Source organism: Haliaeetus leucocephalus, unplaced genomic scaffold (genome assembly GCF_000737465.1).
Source record: "Haliaeetus leucocephalus isolate CR32 unplaced genomic scaffold, Haliaeetus_leucocephalus-4.0 Scaffold51, whole genome shotgun sequence".
In the NCBI taxonomy this organism is placed as follows: domain Eukaryota; kingdom Metazoa; phylum Chordata; class Aves; order Accipitriformes; family Accipitridae; genus Haliaeetus; species Haliaeetus leucocephalus.
Window position 1 is genome coordinate 3262236 of NW_010972487.1, and position 17978 is coordinate 3280213.

At 39.4% G+C, this 17978-nt stretch overlaps 1 protein-coding gene across 1 annotated transcript in view; it reads right to left on the reverse strand.

Annotated features, from left to right (window-relative positions):
* The window catches only part of POLR1A (polymerase (RNA) I polypeptide A, 194kDa), a 35025-nt gene extending 17083 nt beyond the window's left edge, over positions 1-17942 (reverse strand). The window contains exons 1-18 of the mRNA XM_010577639.1: positions 17795-17942; positions 16420-16624; positions 14474-14623; positions 14278-14385; positions 13212-13297; positions 12994-13103; positions 10888-10974; positions 10102-10204; positions 9467-9629; positions 8105-8278; positions 7773-7895; positions 6711-6938; positions 4778-5032; positions 4197-4388; positions 3273-3416; positions 2648-2831; positions 567-649; positions 279-437 (exon numbers count right to left, since the gene is read on the reverse strand). Coding sequence (XP_010575941.1) covers positions 279-437; positions 567-649; positions 2648-2831; positions 3273-3416; positions 4197-4388; positions 4778-5032; positions 6711-6938; positions 7773-7895; positions 8105-8278; positions 9467-9629; positions 10102-10204; positions 10888-10974; positions 12994-13103; positions 13212-13297; positions 14278-14385; positions 14474-14623; positions 16420-16624; positions 17795-17871 — 2631 coding nt within the window. The 5' untranslated portion in view covers positions 17872-17942. The remainder of the gene's footprint in view (positions 1-278; positions 438-566; positions 650-2647; positions 2832-3272; positions 3417-4196; positions 4389-4777; positions 5033-6710; positions 6939-7772; positions 7896-8104; positions 8279-9466; positions 9630-10101; positions 10205-10887; positions 10975-12993; positions 13104-13211; positions 13298-14277; positions 14386-14473; positions 14624-16419; positions 16625-17794) is intronic.
* Between the last annotated feature and the right edge of the window lie 36 nt (positions 17943-17978).

Consider the following 17978-nt stretch of genomic DNA (forward strand, 5'->3'; position numbering starts at 1 on the left):
TAAACCAAAGCAATTCCTGTTGAAAACTTTAAGAAAGTGAAACAAGGAGTCATCACAAGCATTCCTATTTATAATTTTAAAAGCATCTTGAATATTAAGCCATCTTCTCACTCAGGGAGGACAAGGTTGAGGCGGTGAGGCAGTATGTGAAGCTCATGCTGGGGCCAGATGGAAAGCTTCAGCCTCCAGAAAAGTCATGCAACCCTCATCGACATTAAATTAACTTAATAAGAAAGTCTCCAAACAAGATTAGTATACACAGATGCCTCGATGCCAACCTTGTTAACTTCATTGTTGTAATTGTTTACTTCCTCCTTGAATTTCAGATCTACCATGTTAAAATCCCTCTGGTCTTTGCAGAGATGGGCATCCTGCCATTTCCCTTGGACCTCCTCACACGATGCTGTTTCTGGCAAATTAAGAGCAGCTCTAACAGCCTGAAAGTAAAATATGGGCGTTTTTAGGTGCTAAGCAGGCATGATTAAACAGGGCAGGATTTCAAAAATTTTTAGTGGGGGGGGGGGGGGGGGAGAGTTAGGGGTGGAACTTCTGCAAGACAGACTTACTTCAATACCATGCTGGCTTGACTTTTCAATGATTTTTTGTCTTTTGTGGTCTGCTTCAGGTTTAACCAAAATATCTTCAATCCCTGTTAAAGAGAGACAGAACACATAATGATCTAAAAATGAAAAAGAATTGAGGAAGTAATCACATTTGGTGTCAGGGATTTTGAGAGCAAAGAGCTGGAAAAGGAAGTCACAGTTAAAGAAATAGTAATTGTTAAAATCAGGCTAACTGCAGTTTGACAAGAAAAAAAAATTCTGAATGGCTTTTTGAGGGAGAAGGCATAGGCTGTCAAAAAACCAATGCAGCGTCAACTAAGCTAAGCATTAAGCGTGCAAAATCAACTCCCTAAGTTAAGAAGTCTTAACTTCAACAGTGTCTATAAAATCTTAATCGGTGCACCTGCACAAACAAATGTGTTACAGGCCAGCCACATCAAACTGTTTTTTCTCTTCCATCCACTTCAAAGTTCCTATTAGCTGAACTTTGCAGAATCTGTCATTTCCTAGCTTTTTTAAAAAGGTAAACTAAAAATACAGACCATTGTGATGACAGGACCAGGAGAACAACAGTTTAGAAGAAATCAAACGTTGGAACCCTAACTCCTTAAGCTATTTGTAAGGAGTCCTGTGAAAGTCACTAAAGTGGTCACTAAAAGTAGAGCACGTGATGGATGAAGAGAGGCTGAAAGATGTGTTTGTCCTTCAAAGATACAAGGAAACAAAATTTTCTTCAAGAGGAAAAAAAAATTTTGACAACATATATGATTAAATGCTGGCACAGGGACTCAGAGAGGTTGTACAATCACCATCCCTGGAGACATTCCCAGCTCGACTGGACATTGCTCTGTGCAAGCTCACCTGGCAGGACTTGCTTTGAGCAGGGAGCTGTATTAGATCACCTCCAGAAGACTGTCCCAGGTTAAGTGTACAGCAGTTGTAGGGGGACAAGTGGGACACTTTACTAGTGAGTTGCACACACATTTAGAAGGCAAAGGAGCCTATGGCCCCGTCACATGTCCCTCTATTTTTACTCTTTTTCTCCAGCCCTGCTCTCCTTTTCCCATTCCATCCTTGTCTCTTCTACTTTATCTGCTACTCCTGAACCTTATTCATCTCACCCCAAAGTCTCATCTTGCTCAGTCCCGAATTGTCTCATCTTCACCAAATCCCAGACTCCTGCTCCAGTCTCACTTCTCTTTTTCTTATGTTTTAACTACCTGGTGATCCCAGGCTCATTATCTTTTCCTAACTAGTTTTTGCACCCTGTCTCTCTAGACATATTTTCTGTGTCTTACCGTTAATTAATTGCCTTCCTCACCTCAACTGATGTCCCTCCCTTTTCCTTGGCTCACAGCAGTCTGTTGGTTCCTCACCACTGCTGTCTACCAGTTGACCGTGCCTACGTAACTCTAAGTGATCATATTGTGCCTTCAGACAAAGCCAATTTAAACCCTCCTGCTGCTATATACTGTAAGTATTTCATTAGTACAAAAACATCTTGTAAAGCTCTACATTGTAATTTGAAATATTTCAACTATTGCAAGAAGAAAGAGTACAGTAAGGGTCAAATTTTTATTGCATGCCAAGTGCATTTTTTGTATCAGTTTGCAAAGCTGTAATGAAAGTCAAACGTTTACCAAAAGATTTACAATAGAATGAGATATGCAAGACTTTATTAATAATCCCTCAAAGTTCTTCCACCTTGCTTTATCAGCTGGTTTCTATGCAACAATTCTTCTTCAGAGAAGTAAAATAACAAAGACTCATAGGATCTTTTGATCTAAACAAAATTCAACACAAGACATTTAGACTGTGTACACTTTGACTAGGCAGGACAGAAGAGAGGACTTGATGGACATACTCAAGATTATACTTTCTCTTTACTGTTAGAAGGCCAGCTATGCATCAACCCGAACAAAAAAGACCAAAAATAGGCTGGCAAACAGCTATCCCACTCAAGGACAGTTTAGCAAAATTATATTTACAGAACTTTTAGCATGTATTATGCCTAACAATGTCTGTTCTGTATCTTAGGAGGTGCTGCACTACAGCACTGGTGAATTAGTCCTTGTGTTACTCACCCATTGTAAATCCCCTGTACAGCTGCAGATAAGCAGTAAAGAGGCGTCCTAGACATGTTAGCACTTTCCCACTGGTTTCACCCCCATAGATTTCATAGCAACAGTGGACCAGGCCATAGGCAGAGCTGCCAAAGTGAGCTTTGTCCAAGACTCCACACATTAATTCCCCATTTCTCATAATAACCTGAAAAATAAAACACAGCTATTCATGAACACAGAAATTTTTATGATCTTATGATCTCTACAGATTTTTCTGTGTAATCTACATGAAAACAGGTTTAAGTTTAAAAAGCCCACATATTGGTGAAGAGTTAAATATGGTCAGGTTATCTATACTTCCAGAATTTATAGCAGAAATAGAACTTCTAACACCATCTGTATTTTTCCACCTATAAAGTCAAACAATGAAGACACATGGTCTAACAAAAACTGATGGAATCTGTATCAGTCAGGGTCAGTACAGAGTTCTTCCTGACCCCCAGGGCTATCCTCTAATCTTGCAGTAACTGAATATCTTTGTTTAACCTTGTCATCTGCCTGCTTCCCCTTCCCATTCCTCTACTGTATACACAATTTTATTACAATATATCCCAGCCCAGCCTCCAGAGTCGCTGCCCCAGCATACCTGAGATTCACACATTGAATCAAGATTTAGACATCTGTTTGCAGGTCCCTTTACCCAGGCTCTTCCACCAATCTTAGCTTTCCCAGTCAAATTCAGTGGGATATGGTTTTCTGGAATGATGTTTATTAACAATGTAGAAACAACCTATAAAGAAGCAGGAAGAGTGGCAGGAACTATTTATTTCCCATATTCCCTTCTCAAGGTGAAGAATTTGGCATGAAGTAGAACAGCAACATACTATATGTATTTTTTTCCACTGACAGCAAACCTTTAAAAGCTCAGAAATCTGAAGTTTACAAGACAGGAATATCCTCTAGCCTTTGAAAGATCAATGAGCTAAGACACATAATTATTCAGAAACATATGGCACTAAAGATTTTTCCAATAATTATGTATCTATATATATATAAAAAAAAAGTTGTCTGTTGGGTTTTATAGGAAAAACTGGCAGAGAATTTCCCCTACTCTGCTATGAGACATAATATTTGGATTGAATGTAAACTCTCTTAAATAGTAGAAAATGGAGCACTCACTTGGGCTTCCCAGGTATTACATCAACCTAATGATGGTCTCAACCAAAAAGTCAAATATTTACCTACAACCTTTAAGTTCAGAGATTTAAAAGCACTGACTGGCACAACCTAGTTTACTATGATCAACAAATTCCTTCTCTGCTCCCATGCCTGTACTGCAGCATCATACTTCTATCTGCAACACTGTTCAGAGCAGCAAGTAGAAGTACTATTCTAATACTGTCATTTTAAATGAAAGACGACTCTCATAGCTCAATAAACACACACCAACATCTATGTGGTGTTGATTAGATGATGGGATCTGGCTTTTCAGCAACCCTCACCAGCACTGGTTTTAACATTAGCATTCTGCTTACTTTGGAACCACCAGCATTCTTTAACAATAAACTACCTGCTTTCCTGTCCATAACTGTTGTGGTTTCATAATGGCAGGAGGAAAGACTTTAATTCTTCCTTTTTTGTCTGTTAGTCCTCGGTAAACAAGCTCCATATATTGCTCTCTGGTGAAAAAGCAGCCCCGGATTGTCATGCTGACTCCAGAAATCATGTGATCCTGGATCAAGCCAGGAAGTGGCTTCCCATCCTAAAGAGATAACAGCAAAAAAAAAAAAGGGGGGGGGGGCGGCAGGGGTGTGGATAATTAGTCATGTACTAGCAGCTTCCAAAATTATTCAAGCTGTACAGAAGAACTAAAGTCATTTGTAAAGAACTCATCAGCACAGCCCTCTGCTAAATCTCTTCTGGACATTGACATTAAAAGGAACAAGACTGTTTGGATGTGCTGGGCCTTCTTTAGATGAAGAGAACCACAAGTGGAGACAGAACAGAAACCAGGAATAAATTTCAAAACTAAATTAAAAAAAAAAATAAAAAAATAATCTCATTCTCATCAGACAAACCAAACCAAACAAACACACAAAAAAATTAAAGTGGTTTTGCATAGGAATAAATTTATCTGACAGTTTTACTTACCTTTGGAACCAGATACTGTTCATCGGTAAAGGCTAAGGTGTAGGCTTCTGCTCTGCCCAGCTCACTCTGTGGAAAATGGGCGTTCATTTCATCACCATCAAAATCAGCATTGTAAGCCTTGCAGTTGGCATAGTGAAGCCTCAGCACTTTTTCTCCAGGCAGTATTCGGGCCCGGTGAGCTTGGATGGAGGGTCTGTGAAGAGTGGGCTGGCGGTTCAGTAAGAGGACATCTCCATTTTTAATATGTCGACATACCTGCAAGAGAATTTCGGTTGCTGCCTATAAGGCATTTCCATGCATGCCTCTGAAAAGACTGCATCTTAAAATACACACACATCCAAAACATTTTCTTTCTAGTATTAATGTTCTGCGCAAAACTCTGTAAGAAAGTCAAGACTATTTGCCCCTGAATGCCCTCTGCTCTCCACCAAACCACACTCTAAGGCTGCATATCCTCCATTAACTCCCACAAACCACAGTGATCAACCCAAGTTCACAGCATGCCAGCCATGCTCTACCAATCTCTCCTCTCCCTTGGCAATATAGGGATCACAGACTGAAAAGGAAAGAAAACTGTGCCATTTGTAAATGAGAAAATAAACTATTTATCCAAAGCCCACTGGGCTGAATTGATAATACCTATCACCATACACCCAGCACCGGACATCCTAGAATAAGGTAATAATATGACCCAGTAGCTGAAGCAGAGGCCAGGGATCTCAGGGTTATAATTTCAAGGTTTGAGTACAGCACAGTATATCTTACCTAGAACAGTCTTGCAAAACAGTCTCATTTTAATTTCTGTCAGTAACACCCATAAATCCATTCAAGTGATTATCAACAGTAGTATGATAAGCTGTTTGCACAGTCTAAATACTGTTATGTTTACCTCTGTGACAGGTTCTGAGAGAAGTGACATCACAGAAATACTCAGTCTTAAATATTAAATCTCTACCATGCCTCTATTAGAGACAGAGGTATACATAACAGACATGTGAAGAGACTATTCATCACCAAAACTTTTGCCCTAGCAGCTAAATAATAAGTTCTCAACTCTTGCAAGGGATGGAGATACAGTTATTAAGAAGTTTCAAAGGTTGATTAAGCTATAGCACAGAGAACTCAAACCCTCCAGCAGCTCCGAAGAAACAACTGATATAAGCACTATGCATTTCACAAATGTTAACATCTGTACAAACAGACGGATATCAGTGTGGTTGTTTCTTGTTTTGTCATCTGTAAAACGAGATGCTGATGGGAAGATGGATCCCAGGTTACAGCAGTCAGCACTAAAACACAGACCACTCCTGCTCTGGTCGGTGCCACTACCAGCACGGCTGACATAGAACAGAGAACTCTACTTTGTAGATACTCACAGGCACCCCACTCCTGGAAGACACATTACATCAACTGCTTGTGTTGTACCTATTCTACAAGTATACTGAATTTTGGTCTTCAGAACTACCACCAAAAACCCGCTCCAGATACAGAACCTATTTAATATTTCAAAAGGAGAGGAAATAAGATAGAATTTGCTGAGAAGGATGGGGAGGCAGGGGGACATAAAAGTATAAAATGAAAGCAATATTTTATCTTCCATACTTCTAAGATTTCCCAAGAATAGTCAGCTGCAAAAGAAAGACTACTCCGCTTCTTGGCACGATGAATGCCATACGCTGCATATTAATAGAAGATTAAAATTCAGGATGGAAAAATGGTTTTTAGAATTTGAAAAATTATCAAGCTCTTCTTCCCACACACCCTCCAACTTTTTCTTAGCCATCTACTAAAAGACAAAATAACCCTGCCCTGGGAGTCTTTGTGAGTGGAATCACTAGCAAGGACAGTATTATTATTATTATTATTATTATTATTATTTTAAAAAAAACACCACAAGGTAGGAGGGCTCCGACAAGCCCTTTGTTGTACTCACAATCTTCAGTCCTGACTGGGGCGCGCCTGAAGAAGGAGTGAGGAGTTGCTTAGCTATGGCTTCCCTCTGGGTCAAGCTGCTCGCACTCAACACTGTACGAGATCCATCTTCATTAATGACCATGGAGGCCCCAGGGTGAACCTTTGGGCCATTTATGACAGCCTGCCTCAGCTCTTTGACATTCCAGGGAGTGACTGGCTGAGGATAAGTCAGTTTAGTAGCAAATACCTAGACAGGAGGGAGAAGAGTCGAGAAATAACAAGTTGTTCAACTTTGGCTTAAAACAGTACTAAGTCACTGAGAAAACAGTGTCAAATATCAACCCATACAATGTAAACATAAATTACTTAAAGCTCTTGGTTGCGTGTCCTCCTCCATCTACTGTCATGCCAAATAAATACATTTCTGTTTCAAAATCCTCTACCATAAGAAAAGAAACGATATCCTTTTTACAATTTTCTACTGCAGTAGAAAAGGAAAAGTCAATCAGCTATTAAAAAAACAAAGCATGACTTTAGATTCTGCAAACAAACCAACAAATACAGAGAAAAAGTGCATTATCGCCAGGTCCACTATTTGCAGACTGGCAAGCAGAAAAGATGATATAATGAAAAGCTCAAATTCAGGCCTGGTGTCGTCTCTGTGTGCTTAAAAATCATTAGGGATGAATGAAGTTGGTGAAGTTATTATGGCCTTTTCTTAAAGGCTGCCACAGCTGTACAAGATACACTGTACAAAGACCACAAGAGAAACAGGATCTACTTAGAAAATTTGCTCCAATTCATAATCCCAGAAAGCAAGTACAGCTTTTTCTTTTTTTTTTTTAAATCCTCTTTCCCAGATGTGGTGTTCAGTATAACAGTATGAATTTCTTGCTCTTCAATGCTCCTTCTTTATTAACACACAGTAGTAACATACAGCTATGACACACTGGGGAGGAAAGAGTCCAGATGAGTCAGAAAATCTCTACATTTTAAAGTACTTGCTATGTAGCTGAAAGTGTTACAGTGTAGTTCAGTCCCCACCTGCACCAAAAAGAAACACTCCTTTCTTTATTCTTACCATAGGAATGCCAATCTCATTGGTACCAATGTACATATCGGGGCAAATGACTGATCGAGCAGCAAAATCCACACGCTTTCCCATCATGTGCTTGCGGAACAGTCCTTCCTTTTTTTCTAATAGCTTTGAAAACAGAAGTTAAGTTAACGATTAAAATGTGGAAGCATGCAACATCAGACAGATTCACTAGGTATTACAGTGATGAGTATCATGAAAATGCCTACATACTAATCACAAATATTTCACTTTTTTCTTATTCCATCAACTTCTCTTGTTTTACCTGTCTGTGACACACAAAGTCCAGAGTATCTAAGATTCTGCCTGCTACCCACCTGACGAATACCAGGGTATTTTTCTGTCATTAGTTTGTCCATGTCACTATCAAATACAATGTTAACGTGGCTCTGAAGACGAATCCAAGCGTTGTATAGCTTATCTGCAAGGGTCTGTCCTGGAATCATTGTCAGGACAGAATGGTCCAGAGGTTCATTATTCTCTCCTGTCTCCTACAGAAACAGAAATTAGAAATGTGGACTTAACAAAAAATGCCTTTTATTTACTAGACTGAAATTATAGTATTAAATAGCAAATGAAACACTGGCCACTATTTTGCACCTCATTGAAGACACTTTTTTTTAGGGGAAAAAAAAAAAGCATTAACAATGTAAAGCTAACTTTTGAATTATTACAACCAAGTGTCTCAGACAAGTCTGCTGTCAAGCTTTAGAAACTGACTTGGACAGGAGATCTCCAAACACCACAGCTACATATACCAGTGGGATTTTAAAAGATGATTGCTAATCAATCATCTCCTGGTAAGTGACAGTCCTCTTTCCAAATTAGATGTTACTGATTAGTCAGTCTGTGCTACAAATCACTGTGCTATCAGAAAGTCCTATTCTTAGATAAAAATAATGTAAATCCAAGAGCTTTTATCACCTACATCACTTTATTCTCACAGTCTAAAAGTCAGTATAGCAGTCACATCTGAAATGCATTAACCTTCTGTCAAATGTTTTAAGAACATATCTCCACCTAGTGGCTAAATTCTGAGTAACTAAAAATATTTTCAAAATGTTTTACACTTAAGATGTAAATCAAGTTCAGCCGAAACTAAGTCCAGTATCAAAGAACCCTCAATAATACAATTCATGAACAAATATGAAGAGAGACATGGTGACATGCATTATTATTTACCACTATATGACCATGTGAACTGGTCGGTAGCAAACAAGCTTTGTTACTAATTAATGTTATTTGTGAATTTTTTGGTTCTATTTAGACATCAATGGTCGAAAACAACCATGATCACAATTGACTCTACTAGGCTTAGAAGATAAAGTGGCTTTTTTCCCTCCATCATTTTTCATTCGATGAGATGCTGGAAAAGTTTTATTGTGAACTGTTTGTGCTTCCTCCAGTAACAGGAGCCCATTACGTCTCATATACAGTAATCTAATACAAAAACCATGACTAAAGGAGTCTGCATGAAATGTTTTTCCCTTTGCACCAGGTGGGTGAGCAGAAAGAGGCATGAGAGGGGAAAAAAAAAAAAGCTATGGAGAACATCTCCAATGGCACATACTCCATTTTGCCCAGGCAAAAACTGTTATTGGAACAGTTTAAACAGGAGCCCACCTGAGTTCAACTCACATATCCAAAAAGCAAAGAATAAAGTAATGAGCAATTCTTACTGTTTGTGTTTCTTCTTCTGTGATTTTTATTGGCTGGCATTGTTCTTTTGCCATGAGAACCAAGAGCTTCCGTATCATTTTGGCATCTTTCATGACAGCCTGCAAGTTCACAGTCTGACCATTTGTAAACAGTCGGTCTCCAACACGATTTATGGGACGATACCTAGAACAGATAAAAATTACTTTAGAATATTAAAGCCACTGAAAGTAGCATGATGAACTTCAAACATTCTAAGGTAAGTCCTCAAAGCATGAAAAATAATCCCTATAAACTAACTGTAAGCATTTAAAAATTCACATATTATACTGGGACAGTCATAAAAGAGGAATGATTCCTTAACAAAAAATTCTACCAGTACTATACGAGTATAATACTCTATAATAATTTAAAATACTAATACTAAAATATGTTTTTAAATAATTAGTATTTTAGTCCTTTAACAGACTTATTTGAAGTTACAGTAAAACTTATCATGAGTTACTGCTGTGATTTTTATTATTATTATTTTTTTAACACTCCACTGACACTTCAGCAGACCAGTGTCTGTACTATAGGTGTTTGCATCTCCAACTCCTGCAAAAAGTATGTGCTAAACCCCATGATTTCTACAAAAGTTTTTTTTGGGAAATTTTACCTTGAAGGTGGAACCACAAGTAGATCTAAAAAAAACATGTCTGGACTGAATCCCGAACTCTCATGGGGATCCATCCCAGGGAAGAGATAACGCAAAAAGAAACCTAAAAATATACAATAGAAAAGATAAACTCATTATCACTGCTATTGTTTGGGTATCCAAACCCCCAGATGCATTTGGGCAATCAAGTTGAAAGAATCTGCTAAGTTAAACACTAGCGAGCTTGTTTAAAATAAAAACATTTAGGCATACTTTAGAAAGAATTGCCATTGTTCTTTTTGGTCATATACATGATTTTTTAGAAACAACTCTGAACAGAAATATAGAGTATAGCAAAAGAAAAAAGCAAAACAGCAGGAAGAAACAGTTTCCAGCTACTAGCTGTGACTGATACATGAAACTGCTTCGTTTTTTCCTGGCAACTGCAGACAGATTCAGAGTACAGGGAACTCAAAAGAAGAGACCACTAAATACATTCTCAGTCTTTAACCAATGTAACTGTGGGGAATATTAGGTGCAGCACTATACAAACATCAAATTCTCTGTAAACAACAATCGTGATTTGTGGGGAGCCACAATTTGAGAATAGTTGATCAAACTATTCATTGAATCCAGCTCTCTGCATTCACTAGCTACCAGTTCTCCTGTCACAAAATCTATCTTGCAGCCAGAAGCCCTTAAGGCAAAAGGCAAAGATTTGGCAAGGAGTTCATACAGGAACAGTTGCAACCTTTGTCCCCTAAGTGATACAGAACACAAAGTAATGCTGCTCTTAACAACCATTACCTTCATTCTTCCACAGAGCCAGGATGTATTCCTTGGCAGTCATTGGCGTCAGGTATCCTCTCTTCCCTAACTGGCTTTCATCAATAGCTGGAAAATAAATAAATAAATAAAAACAATAATAATTAAAAAATTATTTAAAAAAAAAAAATCACAAGATACTATGTTGAAAGTTGGGTTTTTTGCTTACAATGGTAAGTTCTTCCAGCTCAGAGAAGGAATGGAAATACTGGCTAACATCTACATTAGAATTATCATTGAAATGTTTGCTTTGGGAATATGAAATTAACTAAAGAAAGAGCCTTCCCAGTATGAAAAAATAAGCCATTTTGGTGATTAATGGATATCAATATAAGTAATTGAAACAAAACTCAACTTTAACATAAAGTGTATGCTTTATTTGATTAATGGTGAGCTGGACCCCTTCTTCAAATGATCTCATTCACTGACCAAAACACAAATCAAGAGTCAACCTGCAGCTGGAGAACACAGAAGTGGGATTCAAGTATTACCACTGAGATCAAAGTTCCCATGAAATACACAACTGGATGAGACAATAGCAACAGTCAGCAATCCATCTATATTATATGTTAGAGTCTGGGCTAGCTGTATTTCAGCAGGGAAGGAAAACACGTGGTTTTGCTACTGAAAAGCAGAAAGATCATTTTTTAAAACAAACAAACAAAAAAAGCCCCAGAGATTTTAGGTCTCAATTCCCACCTCTCTTGCAGGTCAGCCCCTTGTGTCCCAGGGAAGCCAGAGTACATGACTTGAAAAAAAGCAGTTCTCCCAAGACCTCAGGTAAAGTTTCCTACTCTTCTTTTGGCTAAGGTCCAGAAATCCAGATTTTTCCACACTGAAACTTCAATTCCCCCTTCCTTCACATAAAAACCCCTTCCATCCCTTAAACATGAATGCATCAATGCCAAGGTTAAAAGTACTCCCTCCAGGATTCAATACAATGAGCAACTGTGACAAGCTAGGCAGAATGTACATAACTGTATAGCCCATCCCATTTCAGAAGGTGTAATACTTCACTGTAATGAAAGTCATCAAGTGGTGTTACAGCCTTGGTCTTTGAACACTGAGAGGAGGAATGTATTTCTTACTCCTACTTTAGCTGTGAATGCTAACAGAGACTGCGAGAATACGGCTAGTTTTGAAGCTTTTTGTGGGAAGGCAAGGTATTCTAAATCTGGCAACTCATTAGACCTTCCAGATCAACTCTTTTTTTACTAGCACAACAAAACACATTCCCAGACTTTGAACAGTCCTAAAGGGGCTCAAATAAAAAGCCCAAAGTAGTACCCTACAATTTAATGGAGTGAAATCACAGTTGTCACTCAAAAGTAGTAACGCTGGGATATGCAAACTTTCCTGCCTTTGTTGAATGTGTTATGGATAGGATGTTAAAGCAGAGATCTGACCTTTCTGCTTTAAAACCCATCACTGATGTTGTGCTTCTTCAGTCACAACTCCAGAGATTTAATCTAGTATTTAAACCACAGACCAGCAAATGGAAAAAGCTCTCTATATAAATCTTTTCTAAGGGTTAAATAACCCACAAATCCGTTTTGATTCTACCTGGTTGTGTAAAGGATCAAGGATACCACAAGAGCAAAAAGTAAGTTTAAAGTGATCCAAACACCGGGTTAATTAAGACTGAAAAGTGTCACCTACTTTCTTTTCTGTCCTTTCCTCTTTAAGAGGAAATTCTTCCATAAGACTTAGGATTACCTGATTTTCCTTCTGAAGTAAGGTTAGTCATTTTCCCCCTAGTTGATTTTTTATCTAGTCTCTCTATTTTAAAAATCTAGCAGAAAATCATCTACCTGCCAAAAATGAAACTCCCAAAACCACATTAGCTGACACAGATTGTGCTTTTGTACTTCTTTTCCTGACATACAGGCACTCAAAGCTGCAAAAGCACAGAGGGCTTGCAAATAGAGAAATTTAATGGAGTTGGGTACTCCCTTACTGCTGAGCTTATTGTTTTATTTAAATTTTTTATAAATGAGTCACAAGTGCATAGTCACTGCTAGGAATCTGTGCACCTTAAATACAGGAAAATAAGTGCAAACGTATTTGAGTAGAAGACAAAAATTTTACCTGCTGGCTCATCCAGAATGCCTTCCTCCCCTGATTTATGGTGCACTGTAGAAGGATAGGTTACTGTCAGCTTGCTGTTATGCTCCTTTCGCACCAGTGATCTCCTAGATCTTAAAGGCAAAAAAAGAAAACCGGGAAAGGCAGATAAAAGTTAATACAAATGCTCACAAAATTTAACTTTACACCAGCTATTTACTTCCTCATGTAGTTAAACTTACTTGCAGTTTGGGCATTTCTTTGAACTCATATGTGCTTTCCAGAACTGTGTAATCAGTTTATTTCTACACTCACATACATTTTTGACCTGATAAAGAAAAAATAGGAAAAAAAAAAAAAAAGACATACTTAAATATAATGAAAATCATAAAAATAAATTAAAAACATTTGACATGAAGAATTCATTAAACACTATACAATTAACTTTAACCATCAACACAAACATTATTAGTATCAATGCACACACATCCTTCTATTGATTTAATTCATTCCTTGATCCCTAGTGTTCTGCCATCATCCTCCCATATTTGCTGGAAACATACACCCCCTCAATGCTCACCACCCTCCTTTTTAAATTTATTTCATAAATAGTCTTCATTTTTCAAGTCAGTACTGAATTTTAAAGCTTTTCTCTAATGATGATTTAAGAAGGTAGAAGATTGATAAAAATCACCTTTTTTTGACTGCTCATGAATGTATGATTTACAAAGTGCTCAAGGTTAGTTTTGAAACAAGTGATTAAGGAATTAAACTTGGCTTATAAACAAATCTGCTCTAAGATGTTAGACCTTTAAATATCTTCTTCACTAATATTTTCCTTTAGCTAACAAAGTACATTAAACTGCATTTAAATGGAAATAAGAATTCAATTACATAACTCTCTAAAAATTTCACTGTAAGTAAATCTGCAAATTTGCTGTATGCACGAGTTCTCAAAAATGTTCTGCAGCTCAAAACAGCTGGAGCATCATACAGAGAAGTATCAACACCTGTAGGTAATGTACTGACAGCAGTATCAGATTATTTTTATATGACATTTACACCATCAAAATGTTCCCCTACACGAAGTGTATTTTCCAGAAACCTAATAGTTATACTGATAGGAAATAAAACCTTTTTAAGCTTAATTTCAGACATTTCACCCAGAAAGCCCTCTAAATATAAAAGAGTTCAGAACTCCAGAACAAAATCTAGAGTCTACATAGTCAAAGACAGTCTTTCTTCTGCACATTGCTATTTTAAGAGGACAAAACCTGAGATCCCAGGAGAAGCACTGATTGTACTTACATTTGAACACTGATCTCTTACTTGATAACTTCCTAATATTTCCTGAACATGGTGATTTAACTCTTCTTCAATTTCTGAGCCTGTTGCATCTGCACATTGCTCTAAAAACTAAGAGACAGAATAAAAGAAATTGGGACAGCTCTATAGTTGCAGGACTATCAACTCAAAAAGGACTGGAGAAATACACAGTACTTGCCCTGTTCAGAATGACTTCAAGATCATGGACAGCATGTAGCAACCCTCTCTCCAGAACCTTCAGCTGACTTAACAGTAAGTGAACCACAGCTCGAGCACATGTCAGCGTGTGACAATTTAAACAAGAACCCCGAATTAGAAGGTATAATTTCTGGAAAAAATAAGGCGAAAAAAAGTTATCCTGGCAGATTTACTAGCTTGCACAGTAAGCAAGTAGATAGATTTGTTTGAACTTAAAAGTGCTACTATAATTGGGAAATTAGACTAATCGTTAAATTTAATCATAAAGAATAGGACTGAAAAAATTTCTTTCAACCACACAAACTCATATGCAAAGCATGATCTGTAGACAAACTATCTGCAGGCTGTCTACATAACAGATACAGGAAAAGCTTGTCATATCTACAGCAACTCTGGGACCAAGGCTGCTCTTACGTAGCACTGTGATTACAGCTTCTAACGGCTTCTCCCATGACAGACAATATGGTACCCAAAACTCCACACTAGTAAAATGAAAAGTTCTGGTCACAAGTACTATCAGTGTCCCTCAAGATTCTTCATCCAACCACATTCTTCTCAAACTTCGGGAAAATATCAGTGGTTTTTATTATTCAGTGTATCTCTGCACACAATTTGCTTTAGCTGCACACAGCATGAGTGGCCTGAAGGCTAGGAATTACTGCTGCATGATTGTATTCCTTGGTCAAATACAAGTATTTTACTTCAAAGCTAGGACAAGACTAGAAGTGGGACGGACCTCATCTAACTTCAGTCATCTGAAAGTGAGGTTTTTAGTCTCAATTAATAGCCTATGCAGGAACCAGCTACTGTAAATGGGGAGATCGGCACCTCAGGAGGGAAATTCATCCCAGCTCAGGTTCCTGTTATAGGCTAGATGAATCTTCCTCTGCAAATAGCCCAACTCCTCAGACTCCAGAACAAGCTAAAAAGTACATCAGATTACGCATCTAACTTTCAGAAGACCAAAATAAGGCAAATCCTACCCTTCCAGGCAGGAATCCTTCTATATTTAAAAGATGACCCTTTGAAAAAACACCCACGTGAAGCACTTTGGAGAAATGTGCAGTTTTACCATCACCAGCAGCTTTCAAAACAAGCTTGCAACACCTGCCCTGACAGATGCACACTAAGTCAAATCTCTGCTCTACATTAGGTATCCTACATATCACATAAATGCAATAGTTGTAAAGCTATGAGAAGCACATGTGTCTGACTTCCAGAGGCAGGAAATCTTCTCGACAGGCTTTTTTTTTTTTTTTTTTTTTTATTAAAAAGACTGATGGATTTCTATATAGCTTAGCATTTTTCAATGCTCTGCTGCCAGCAAACTTGCAACACTATATTCTTCCATATATTTGGCACATATGTGATGTCACTCAGCATCTTACTAGATAGGTTGTTGGGTTCTATCCACATTGATCCAGGTTTCTAGAATAAATTATTCTGGAATAAGAGGGCCTACTAGGCAGAATGAACAACACAGCTTTTCGGAGCAAAACCCAAGGCCTGAAACTCCAGGAAGCACTTGGAGATCCTCAGGCAAAAGTAGGTAGCTGTTCATGTAAGTTTATACTAGTTGTTTAAAGGCAATAACTAATAATTTTTACTGTGCCATCCATTTAATTAAGGCATGAGACCCTACAGTCAGTTATACAATTCAGTGATCAACGTTCCCCCTCTCTTCTTTGTCAGTATCGAGTAAAGTATTAGTTACAACAAGATGTGTATTCTGTAGAAGTCTGAGTCTATCTGTATTGAACTATCATGACACAACAAACTTTTTCTACTACACTTGCTGTTATTACACTTAAACTTAGAGAGAAAACAGATGTCGGCACCTTTTCTCTTTTCAAAGGCTACAAACCGTGTGACAGCTTGAACACCATCACCCATTTCACCAGCAAGACAATAATTAAGCATACATACATCAAAAAACAGAGGGTTGTAGACAGTCAGAGGCAGTTCTATATGGCCAAAATGACCAGGGCAGTTGCTGAAGTTCTGTATGCAAGTTGCACACACTTCTTTGGAGTCTGGAGGTCCCAAAGCCAAGTCGTACAGTCCATTAATGGCTGGATTCCCTGTATTATCCAAATACTGAGGATTTGTTATGGGTTTTACACTCAGTTTCCTGAAGTTGAAAGAAAAGAACAAAAATCAGTGGCAGCAAACAGCCACATGATATGCACTTGAATGGTACAACTAGCACTGACATTTAGTATCTGTACGATTGTTTTTTATTGATTAAAACATCTTTTTGAAGGTACTCTGCGCATGCAATGGGAATTTCTGTATCATTGATTTCATTGTCTGCGTGCAATCATTCATATCACAGAAAATATTTCTTACATCTTTAGCCATTCTATTAAGAAGTCAAGTACTTTTGTCTGTGTGTCCTCTCAAGCAGTGGGAGAGGTATAAAACCAACACAAACACCTAGACAATGACAGCTGCATGTCCTTGACTACACACAGTGCTAACGTCACACCAACGCTAAAGAAATGCTGACAGCTCTCTAGAACTCCAGGAGACGTTCTACCTCCTGGAAAAAGCCACACAAAACCCTCTGCAACAAAGATACACTGGTGATAAAATATCTGAACGTTTTCCCCGCACTGAAACCAGAAAAGTCTCTTCTGTGCCGCACTCAGGATCAGATCCCAGGCCGCGTTTCCAGGATTCTGTCCACCAAGGAACATGCCCAACCTTACCAGCACAGGGCTCCTCCAGGCTCTGACAGGCTCTGCTGGCGCTGAGGTGCAGGGGGTGGGGGGAAGCCAACACCCCCCCCCTCAGGGGAGGCCCCTCAAGAGAGGGGCAACCTTCGCCCTCACAACGTGAGTTTATGCCGCACCCTGTGCCTCTGCCCCTGGCAGGACACGGCCATGCTCCCCCCGACTCCATTGCCAGCGAGGGGCTCTCCTGAGAGGACCCCCCGGCCTCCTCACAGACCCTTTCCCCCAGCCTCCCTCAGTCGCACACAAGGAATCAGCCCCGGCTCCCACAGCCCTTCCCCAATCTCCTCCAAGACCTCCAGCGGCCCCAGGCCACGCAATGGGTCTGAGAGCCTCACAGAGAGTCCAGCAGCCCCCCCCAAGGCTCAATGACCGGAGGGCACTCAGTTGCCGCCATCGCAGCAGCTGGTGAGGGCCACGGCGCAGCCGGACTACATTTCCCAGCAGGCGGCGCGCCTACAGCCCGCCGAGGCCTGCCGGCATTCTGGCGCAAGGCACGCCGGGAGTTGTAGTCCTCAATAGCAGCCCCAAGGGAGGCGAACCCACCGCCTGCCATGCATCCTCACCTGATCTCCTCGGCCGTGTACATCCCGAAGGAGACCCCAACCAGCCGCCGCCACGGCACCACCTTCGGCGGCCTCATGGTGAACAAGCGAGTCTGCCCCGACCGACACTTCGACCACTCTCTGCAGCCGAAGCTGCTGCGCCGCGGGAAGCACCACGCGGTCCCGGGCGGTACCACTGCCGCGG